The sequence below is a fragment of the Chiloscyllium punctatum genome, chromosome 24 (genome assembly GCF_047496795.1).
Source record: "Chiloscyllium punctatum isolate Juve2018m chromosome 24, sChiPun1.3, whole genome shotgun sequence".
In the NCBI taxonomy this organism is placed as follows: Eukaryota; Metazoa; Chordata; class Chondrichthyes; order Orectolobiformes; family Hemiscylliidae; genus Chiloscyllium; species Chiloscyllium punctatum.
This window is the reverse complement of record NC_092762.1, coordinates 44,681,088-44,692,788: the sequence shown is the minus strand read 5'-3', so window position 1 is coordinate 44,692,788 and position 11,701 is coordinate 44,681,088. Positions and strand designations below refer to the sequence as shown.

General features: G+C 40.5%; 1 protein-coding gene across 1 annotated transcript in view; it reads right to left on the bottom strand.

Moving 5' to 3' along the window:
* Positions 1-7,464: 7,464 nt before the first annotated feature.
* Positions 7,465-11,701, bottom strand: part of map2k2a (mitogen-activated protein kinase kinase 2a) — a 75,230-nt gene continuing 70,993 nt past the window's right edge. Inside the window, exon 11 of the mRNA XM_072593776.1 lies at positions 7,465-11,044. Coding sequence (XP_072449877.1) covers positions 10,934-11,044 — 111 coding nt within the window. The 3' untranslated portion in view covers positions 7,465-10,933. The remainder of the gene's footprint in view (positions 11,045-11,701) is intronic.

The following is an 11,701-nucleotide window of genomic DNA, read 5'->3' as shown; positions in this document are numbered from 1 at the left end:
CTTAAGAGAGACGTACAAGATAATACATGGCTTGGAAAGGGTGGATGCTAGGAAATTGTTTCTGTTAGGTGAGGAGACTAGGACCCGTGGACACAGCCTTAGAATTAGAGGGGGTAAATTCAGAACAGAAATGCGGAGACATTTCTTTAGTCAGAGAGTGGTGGGCCTGTGGAATTCATTGCCGCAGAGTGCAGTGGAGGCCAGGATGCTAAATGTCTTCAAGGCAGAGATTGATAGATTCTTGTTGTCTCGGAGAATTAAGGGCTACGGGGAGAATGCGGGTAGGTGGAGTTGAAGTGCCCAGCAGCCATGATCGAATGGCGGAGTGGACTCGATGGGCCGAATGGCCTTACTTCCACTCCTATGTCTTATGGTCTTATTGTTCTACTAGAGTGTAGCTATTTAAGGTTTAAATACTATCCTTCTTACAATTCACAATATTCAAACTTATGGTCATCCACGCGTTTTTGAAATGCGTCCTGGTAATTACACCGGATAATATATTAAAGAACAGGTCTTATAGAGCCTCAGAAGTACATCCCTCCTTTTATATTGAAGTCCCCTCAAATGCAATCATTGCATTTGCCTTTTCTATACTGACTCAACTTGCAAGTTCACCGTGAGAAAATCCTGGACTAGAACTCCCAAGCCTCTTTTCTCCTCATTTAGAAAATAGTCCATGCCTCCAGTCTTCCTACCAAAGTGCATGACCTCAAACTTTCCCATGTTGTACTCCAGCTGCCACTTCTTTTCTCACTCTCCTAACCTGTCCAAATGCTTCTGCAGCCTCCCCACCTCAATACTACCTGTCCCTCCACCTATATTTGTATCATCTGCAAACTTAGCCAGAATACCCTCACAGTTCCTTCATCTAAATCATAAATGTATAAAAGGTGAAAAGTTATGGTCCTAACACTGAGCCTTGCGGACCACCACTTGTCATCAGTTACCATCTGAAAAGGACCCTTTTATCCCTACTCTCTTCTTCTGTCCATGCTAGCGCCTTGCCTCTGATACCATGGGCCCACATCTTACTCAGCAGCCTCCTGTGCGGCACCTTTCAAAGGCTTGCTAGAAGTCCAGGTAGATAACATCCATTAGCTCTCCTTGATCTAACCTGTTCATTACCTCCTCAAATAATTCTAGCAGATTTGTCAGGCATGCCCCTTCATTGATGAAACCATGCTGACTTTGCCTTATTTTACCATACACTTCCAAGTATTCAGAAATCTCATCTTTCACAATGGATTCCAGTATTTTACCCACAACCAAGTTAGGCTAAATCGGTCTGTAATTTTCCGTCTTTTGCCTTACTCACATTTTAAACAGAGGTGTCACATTAGTGATTTTCCAGTCCTCAGGGACCTTCCCTGACTCTAACGATTCTGGAGAGATCACCGCTAACGTCTCCACTATCTCTTCAGCCATCTCCCTTAGAACGGTGGCGCGTAGTCCATCTGGTCCACCTTCAGGCCACTCAGGTTTTCTTGCACCTTCTCCTTGGTGATGCCCACTATACTCAATCCTGTCCCCTTGCCGTTTTGAATTTTTGGGATATTACTCGTGTCTTCCACCGTGAAGACTGATGCAAAGTAATTATTCAGTTCCTCAGTATTTCCTTGTTCCCCATTACTATCTCTCCAGCATCATTTTCCAGCAGTCCAATGTCCACTTCTGCCTATCTTTTGCCCTTTATATATCTAAAGAAACTGTCTTCCTTTATATTACTGGTTAGCTTAACCTCATATTTAATCTTCTCTCTCCTTGTTTCTTTTCTTGTTGCCCTCTGTTGGTCTTTGTAAGCTTCCCAATCCTCTGGTTTCCCATTGCCCTTTACCACATTTATATGCTTTCTCTTTTGCTTTTATGCTATCTCTGCCTTCCCTAGTCAGCCATGGTTGCCTCATCTTCCCTGTACCATGCTTTTCTTCTTTGGGATGAATCTCTGCTGTGTCTCCTGAATTACTCCCAGAAACTCCCACCACTGCTGTTCCACAGTCTTTCCTGCTAAGCTCCTCTCCCAGTCAATTCTAGTCAGCTCCACCCTCATTCTTTGTGGTTGCCTTTATTCAGCTGTAAAACTGTTACCTCTGGTTCCATCTTCTCCCTTTCAAACTGCAGAGTAAATCAATCATGTTATAATCACTGTCTCCTAAGGGAGCTGAAGGTAAAGGAGCCCTAATCAAATCTGCCTCATTGCACAACACTAAATCCAGTATTACCTGTTCCCTAGTGGGCACAACCACAAGCTGCTTCAAAAAGTCATCTCACAGACACTCCAAATTCCCTTTCTTGCAATCCACGACCAACCTGATTTCCCAGTCCACTGGCATATTGAAACCGCCCCCAACATCACTAACTTTGCCTTTCCTAAACATCCTTTCCATCTCTTGGCATATTCTGTGCCCCAGCTCCTGACTACTGTTTGGAGGCCTGTACATAACTTCAATTATGGGTTTTTAAAACCTCTTGCGGTTCCTCAATTCTACCCACACAGATGCTATACCATCTGATCATACTTCATTTCTTACTATTGACTTAACTTTGTTTCTTACGAATCAGGCAACTCCACCCCCTCTGCCCACCTGCCTATCTTTTTGATAGGACGTGTACCCTCCTGATGCCCATCATACCTGCCAATTTCAATCTGTGCCACAAACTCATTTACCTTATTCCTTACATCGCGTGCATTCAGATATAACAACTTCAGTCCTGTATTAACCACCCCTCTTCTCATTGTCATTCGTTTGCCCAGCATGTTTGAACTTTGATTGCTAACCCTTTCCAATCACTCTGTCCTATTTGTGTCTGTGCTGGAGACTTTAATAACCTCTCCCGAGTGCTGTACTTGTACCTGCTATTTTAATTCTGGTTTTCTGATTTCCCCTATAATTGCCATTCCTGGGAAGAAAGGTTGAAAAGGTTGGGCCTTTATCCAATGGCATCGAAAAGAATGAAAGGTGATATTATTGCTTTGCACATACATGGACAAGGGCTGCTGAGATGTTTCCCCTTGGAGAACTAACTAAAACTAGGGGACACAGTTTAACAAGAGGGATCACTCTGAAGATAGGAAAAAACCGTTTCCGATCAGAGGGTAATTAGTCTGTGGAATTCACTTGCCCATAAAATATTGGAGAGTGGGTCAATGAATTTATACAAGACTGAGGAAGACTGGAGGTTGGCAAACATGGTGTCACTATTTAAGAAGGGCGGTAAAGACAAGCCAGGGAACTATAGACCGGTGAGCCTGACCTCAGTAGTGGGCAAGTTGTTGGAGGGAATCCTGAGGGACTGGATGTACATGTATTTGGAAAGGCAAGGACTGATTAGGGATAGTCAACATGGCTTTGTGCGTGGGAAATCATGTCTCACAAACTTGAATGAGTTTTTTTGAAGAAGTAACAAAGAGGATTGATGAGGGCAGAGCAGAAGATGTGATCTATATGGACTTCAGTAAGGCGTTCGACAAAGTTCCCCATGGGAGACTGGTTAGCAAGGTTAGGTCTCATGGAATACAGGGAGAACTAGCCATTTGGGTATAGAACTGGCTCAAAGGTAAAGACAGAGGGTGGTGGTGAAGGGTTGTTTTTCAGACTGGAGGCCTGTGACCAGTGGAGTGCCACAAGGATCGGTGCTGGGCCCTCTACTTTTTGTCATTTACATAAATGATTTGGATGCGAGCATAAGAGGTACGGTTGGTAAGTTTGCAGATGACACCAAAATTGGGGGTGTAGTGGACAGCGAAGAGGGTTACCTCAGATTACAACAGGATCTGGACCAGATGGGCCAATGGGCTGAGAAGTGGCAGATGGAGTTTAATTCAGATAAATGCGAGGTGCTGCATTTTGGGAAAGCAAATCTTCGCAGGACTTATACACTTAATGGTAAGGTCCTAGGGAGTGTTGCTGAACACAGGGACCTTGGAGGAGTGCAGGTTCATAGCTCCTTGACAGTGGAGTCGCAGGTAGATAGGATAGTGAAGGTGGTGTTTGGTATGCTTTCCTTTATTGGTCAGAGTATGGAGTACAGGAGTTGGGAGGTCATGTTGCGGCTGTACAAGACATTGGTTAGGCCACTGTTGGAATATTGCGTGCAATTCTGGTCTCCTTCCTATCGGAAAGATGTTGTGAAACTTGAAATGGTTCAGAAAAGATTTACAAGCATGTTGCCAGGGTTGGAGGATCTGAACTAGAGGGAGAGGCTGAACAGGCTGGGACTGTTTTCCCTGGAGCCTCGGAGGCTGAGGGGTGACCTGATAGAGATTTACAAAATTATAAGGGGCATGGATAGGGTAAATAGGCAAAGTCTTTTCTCTGGGGTCGGGGAGTCCAGAACTAGAGGGCAGAGGTTTAGGGTGAGAGGGAAAAGATATAGAAGGGACCTAAGGGGCGACTTTTTCACAGAGGGTAGTACGTGTATGGAATGAGCTGCCAGAGGATGTGGTGGAGGCTAGTACAATTGCAACAGTTAAGAGGCATTTGGATGGGTATATGAATGGAAAGGTTTGGAGGGATATGGGCCGGGTGCTGGCAGGTGGGACTAGATTGGGTTGGGATATCTGGTCGGCATGGATGGGCTAGACTGAAAGGTCTGTTTCCATCTTGTACATCTCCATGACTCTGAGTTAGACTGAGTTTTTGATGGACAAATGAGTGAAAAGTTGTCAGAGGCAGACAGAAAACTATGGTAAAGGCCACCTGAAGAGCAATCTCAAAGCCTATCCCTAAGGAATATATTTCCTACTTCAATGCATAAAACCTCTTTAGGCACCCAATTTGTTTCACTTTTACTACACATTCATATTTATATGCATCTAACAGTTCAGAATTCACTTTTACATTTCTTCTCTCACTCTTATTGCTTTTATTTGTTTCCCACTTCCCACCCCACCACCCCAAATTGCTTTCAATATTCTGAATAGATTTAGCTGATAACTGTCAATTTTCCACTTCCTTTGATCCCGGATATTCGGCATCATCCAAGCAGCATTCATTTCTCTCACCTTATGTCTTGACTAGACCTGACCTAGCTTCTCCTTAAAGGCAGCCCTTTGTTCAATTACAGTTTTGTCTGCTAGCCACTGATTCAGATTTATCTAAGCCAGATCAGTTCGACCCTAGTTAGTTATTCCTATGATGTTGTGCTCCTTGTCCTTTGCCATAGCTGACCTAAACGTTATGATACAATGATCACTGTCCTTCTACTGATATTAGTTCTACTTGTACCAACTGATTCTCAAGAAAAAGATTTTGCAATGTCGCCACTCTCATTGGATTAGAAATATAGTTACACAGAAGTTCTCCTTAACACACAGTAAAATCTCTGCCCTTTACACAATCACTGACTCAGCCATGTCAGGATACTTAAAGCCTCCCATAATGAGTACTCTATAATTTTTGCACATTTGTAATTTTCTCACAAATCACAGAATCCCTCCAAAGTGGAAGTAGGCCATTTGGCCCATCAAATCCATACTGACTTTCTGAACAGCACCCACCAAACTCCCCCCAGATCTCCCCCCCACCCCTGTAACCCTGTATTTTCCATGACTAACCCACCCAGCCTGCGCATCCCTAGACACTATGGGCAACTGAACATGGCCAATCCACCTAACCTGCACATCTTTGGATTGTTGGAGGAAACTCAAGACATAGGGAGAATGTGAAAACTCCACACAGAATCACCCAAGGCTGAAATTGAACCCAAGTTCCTGATGCTGACAGGCAGCTATGCTAACTACTGAGCCGCCTCGCTGCACTATGCCAAATGAGTCTCCTTACATTTTTTCCGACTGTTTGAAGGCCTATATATTACATAAATATAATAGGACCTTTTGATTTTAGATCTAACCCAAATAGTTTCCTTCCTTCACCCCTCTCATAATATCCTCTCTCAACAGCACTGCAATGCTTTCTTCACCAATACTGCTCCCCCCACTCCTATAGTTTCTGAAAACCTTGCATCTTTGAATATTTAAAATATTAAATTTTTATATACATTTACAGATTTCAATGAATATGGCAATATTTGATGCGATCTACCTGCATGTGTTTTCTATCTGCTAAAGAGATAGCACATGCGTGGTATTCTAAATACCATTTTCTAGTGTATTTTGAAAATTGGATAAGTACTGAATACAGTTCAGGGAGGTTCATTTGATTGATCCCAGAGATGAGGGGTTTGTTGTAAGAAGAAAGATTGAAGAGTTTGGGCCTATACTCTCTGGAATCTAAAAGAATGAGGGAATTGAGGTATTCATGCTGATAAAAGATATAGATAAAATAGACGTGGAGTGGATACTTTCTCTTGTGAGGCATTCTAGGATGAGCTGTCAGTTTTAGGATAAGGAGTAGCAAATTTAAAACAGAATGGAGGAGAAACTACTTCTCCCAAAGGGTTGTGGAATTCACTGCCCCGAAATGCAGTGGATGCTGGGACAGTTGCTAAATTCAAGGGCGAGTTAGACAGATATTTTAATTGTTAATGGGTTGAAGGGTTGTGGGGAGAAGGCAGGAAAATGGGGCGTGAGGAGCATATCAGCCATGATCAAACGATGGAGCAGACTTGATGGGCGGAATGGCCTAATTCCACTCCTATCTCTTAGGAACTTATGAACTAATTTACTCACTTTATAGACATTATGGGATTGTCTACTTAATCAGCCAGCAGAATAACTCAAGAGCCATCTGAATTCGGATACATTCACATTCCCACAAATGACCAGCGTGGGGACTATTTTCTTTCCATCCTCACACTTTGTTTTTAAAACGTACTCTTTCATAGAGTTGAACGGCCATGAATTCCCATTTGTATCTGCATTTAACAGAGTGGTTTGCTCAGTCATTTCAGCAAGCAGTTAAGACTTAACAATGTTTCTGTGGATCTGGAATTACACGTAGTCCAAACTATGCAAAGATATAGATTTCCTTCCCTAAAAGGGGAAGTGAATTAAATGGCATTTAATGGCAAACGATGCTAGTTCATGCTTTACCATTACTGACATTAACTTAACATTCCAGATTTAATTGATGAACTGACCTCACACCTCTAAGAATGAATCTCTGCATTGTTCAACCCTGTGACATTATTTTCAGGGAAGATATATAATGCTGTTAAAACGTGTAGTATGGAAATGTTTACAGTTTTAATAATTCATACGAGTGCAAGTTTAATTGGAATGGCTAACCATTTGAGTACAGTTTTTACACAATTCAATAAAGTGCTTCCCAATTTACTATAAAGTGCCATTTTTATTGACAAATATTGTTGTTTGAGTTAAAAATATGCACCAACAGAACACTTAAAAGTGCAAGCGTGTCAGCTCATCAAACCTGGGTCATTCCTATTGAAAGCCGTCCACCATCAAACAATACCTGCACTAATCTTCAAAATAAAAAAGGAGAAAAAGTCCCTTAGTTCACACACTTTAGACAAATGGTACATTTGCTATTCACACAGAACAATTGTCAATTCAGTTTTAATAACTTTTTTGCAACAAATGATTAAATTATACATTCAGTCCACATCATTTGCTTCGCAAAATCTTAAGAAAAAAAGCGTAAAAACAACCAGAATAGAACTCGTGCTACTGGTGATTTTTTTTGTAAGAAGCCAAATCTATTTTACACATCACGAAGTGAGACTTTTTTTTTTAAAAAGAGCTAACCACATCCAGTAGCACAGGATGCCCACAGGCTTCACAAAAAGGGTACAAGTGCATGGACACAACAACATAAACCTGATATAGTGACATACACCAATTTGCACCAGTGCCTTAACAGTAACAGCTTACATGTATTTTATTTAAAGGCATAGGCATGTACAATCCATACACAACTATACAGGAGCACAACACAAAGAACTGATGTCCCAGCACAAAACTCAACTCCATTATTCGAATCACAGTGCTTTTCTTTTACCTTCGACACCTCAGTAGATTAAACTTATATTTCTTAAATTAAGTTCATTATTTTCCCCCAGGCACTTTGAAACGGATCCTATTCCCCGAGAAGTGCATTTAGGGTGCAGTTTGCCTCAGAAGCACTTGGCCCGCTGTATAGTTTAGTCAGAAAATCATTAAGTGAGACAGAAATAAAAAAACCCTAAATCTACACAAGTAATTTTGAGAGTAGCTCTTCTTTGAAGTACCTGAAAGAAGATTGTAAGAACTTGGCATTTTTTGTTTCACAACTTACTCCATGCAGCCCAAGCTGAAAATGGAATATTAACATGATTCCGAATTATGAAATGTAAAGTGTTCTGATTAAAAGAATGAAACTAGTGAAGCACCATTCTCAGTGGAAGGTGTACTCCATTAGGCATAATATTGCAAAGCTAATGGGTTTGGGAATCAAAATCACTCCCATTGCTCCAAATTTTCAATCTATACAATTCTTGGCCAGTGTTATGAGTTGACCTTTCTTCCTGTAAATGGTGATAATCATGTGCTTTGCTTTGATTGGTTGACTGGCCCCTTGGAGTGCTTAGTGGCTGAAATGGTCACTAGATGGCCAATTATATTGCATCTGCAAAATTGTTAATTAACAAGCTATTGGGTCTACAGCGATAGTCAAGACTATCCTTGAATCAAACTGAGCACCACAAGTGCACAACTCTAAGCAGCACTAAATTGCGAATCATATACTTCATAAACAAACTAGATTTTGTGTCATTGAGGAAATTTCAGATGAATACAGTACATAAAACTAGAAGAAGGATTTACCGTAGTAAGCCTGAAAACCAGCAGTGTTTTCTCTACTAGGGACTGAAATAAATGCTGCAAGTCAGGGGAACGTCACAGTATGTTGTACACATTTTACCCGCAATGGTAACAGAATATTTGGAAAGCCAGTGCTTGCAAAGATCAAACCCCTATTCTTCAGAAGTAAACTCCTAGCTTACAAACCACATCTTGCAGTGAAGCAGCAAAATAAAAGCAATTTTAAAAAGTGAACTAAAGAAGAAACTTAAGAACAGAAACATAAGTAAAACTGTTTTTTTGCTTTTTGCACAAAAACTAGGAAGCCATAACAATTTACAACTCAGGAAGAACAGGTTGGATCAAAAGCAAAAACAGTGTCTTCCTTTAGCTGATTTTAAAAACTCAATTTCCCCCACAGACTGTTGTCAAATTGAACATGGCTAATGGTCTGGGGAACCAAGTATCACTTTAAAAAAGGAGGACAAAACCAAAATTTACTTGACTGTGTTTCCACGATTGCAAATCCTTTGAAAATTTGTTTTAAATTTATCTAACTATTTTAACACTATCAAATCTACCGCTGCTCTTTGATACAAGTACTTCAAAAGGGTATGCACCATCTGTTCAATCATTGTGCAAAGTGGGTGAATCTGTTGCTGAGAAATATCAAAATTCCAATTTGAAACTCAGCATTAATCTTTCAGCCACCTCAGAATTGTCAAGAGGAAGTGAATTCATAGCCACTTAAAACTAATTCTAATGTTTGCAAGATTACTGGAATCTTTGAAAGAAGTAGGCAGAAGTGCTGAATAGTACAATAATGAAATATGCAGGAAGACCCTGACACTTCCATGTTAGCACAAAATTAAACAAAGTCTGTTTGAAGTCAATTTTGAAAATTAAACTAATGGTGAAAAGGGACTGACACTCCTATTCACTCTCGACAATTACCAACCACACCTATAACCCCAAGGACTGGCATTCCTACCCTTTCAAATGCATTATTTAGACACTCTTATTATGCCAAGAAATTGTAATTGTATTCACTCTGTGGCCTACCTGGAAACACCTATAGATCTCCAGATGCCTTAATGGAGAACGAATGCCCACAGCTGGTCACTGATTAGTATAGCAGGTTGGTTAAATGTAGAAGGTTTTCTCAAAACACTACAAACATCTGCAGAATAGTCACTCTGGTGAACTGCCATTTAGTTGAAAACTTTAAACTGCCAGAATAATAGCAATGATTCCATTGGGATAAAAACTACAAGGCATCCTTATTAAACATGTAAAAGAGAAACACAGTTAAAGTAATATCTTCGACTGATGCAGCATGCACATTTTTACTGAACAAATTATCCACCCATGGCCAGTCATGCATTTAAGAAATTTGCTCCATCAACAGACACTTCAGTCATTTAAAAAAATATGCAGGAGCCCATTACCTCAGCTCCCTTTAACTGTATCCTTGGAAGTGATGTGAGAAAAACATACAACAGGGAGTTTAATTACTCAATGGCTTGATTACTGGCTGAATGAATGACTATAGGAACCAACAAGCTGAAAGTGTCAATTTAAAGATATTCCTCAGTTTAAAACTAATTAATTAATTATCCACAGGAGTGTCAAGTGTAAGGACAGTTGGAATAAATTTGGCTTATACAGACTTGACCTGGAAAAGTAACCTAGCCATTACTTTGATTTCGAATGTGCAACTTCAATTTGCATCCCTTTGTGAAAATGGCATCACTCTGGTAAGTATTTTGAACAAAACAAAAAGCAATACCCATACTTAAACTGGAAAGCAAAGTTTAACTGCCCCACAGAGCACCTATGGCAGAAACGTGACATAAATCTGTGAAGTTAACCACTGCACTTTGACAACTAGCAGAACTCACCGGCAGCAAAAAATTCTCTCTCAACTGACAGGCTTCCAGCAAGTCACTCTTGTTAATCACCATACCTTTAACATCATTGGCATTGACACTAAAAAGGGAGGAAAGTGGCCACCCAAAAGAATAACTCACCAGCTAAAGAAAGACAATGCTTTTTAAAAAGAATCTGCCAATGCTGCCTTGATGTAAAACTCCTCACTTAGTTTCTGAATGCAGGGAGAGTCCCAATTGATGCCACAGTCACATCAGTAGTGGTTGATAGACATCAGCAAAGAAGGACAGGAGCTGTGCAAAAGGTGGGGATGGAGGGAAAAAAAAGGATGTTGATCGTTCCTCACACAGCGGTGCGCGTTGGAGTGCTGGGCTGGTTCAGCCCCATAATTTTACACAACCAGCCAGCGAAATCCACCTCCTCCTCTTCAGACCGCTTAATGAATGTGTGGCTCTGTAAAAGAGCAAGAAACAAGAATTAACATTTTGTAGGGATACAGCTGAATAGGGATGCAGCTGAATACCCAAGCTGTTCAGCAAGTCCTTCCAATGGTGTAGTTAGATATCAAACAGAGATAGGAGTGAAAAATAACATTTGTACTGACGGTCTTACCCACATTACAGAAATAAGATTACAGGACATAAGAGATGCATTAACTTTCCTTAATGACCGCTTTAGTCTTTTGCAAAACCTTGGAAACATATAGTGTTGAACTGTAATTAGTTCAGTTGACCCCTGCTGCAATTTTACGATGAGAATTATAAACTCAGTATGCTAACTGGTGCACTTGATATTCTCGAACGTCAATATAGTCATTAGAGATTAAATAAACTTGGATTAAAAAGTAATTTACTGTGTATCATCTGTCTAGCAAAAAACACATTCACATTCTGACAAATGCATTTTAAAACTTTTTAATACACTTCCCCCTGCCAACGTAATTAACCAATAGCCATTGAAATTAAGGTTAATGTTCACTGAAGCCCTCAAATGGGAAGTTACATTTCCAAACGAGCGATACTTTAATTCCCATGGGGGAGTAAAGTGTGTAAACAGACTTTCCTAAAATTTTTAAAAAAGTGAAAATCAAGCGTTGGCCTTTAAAAATTT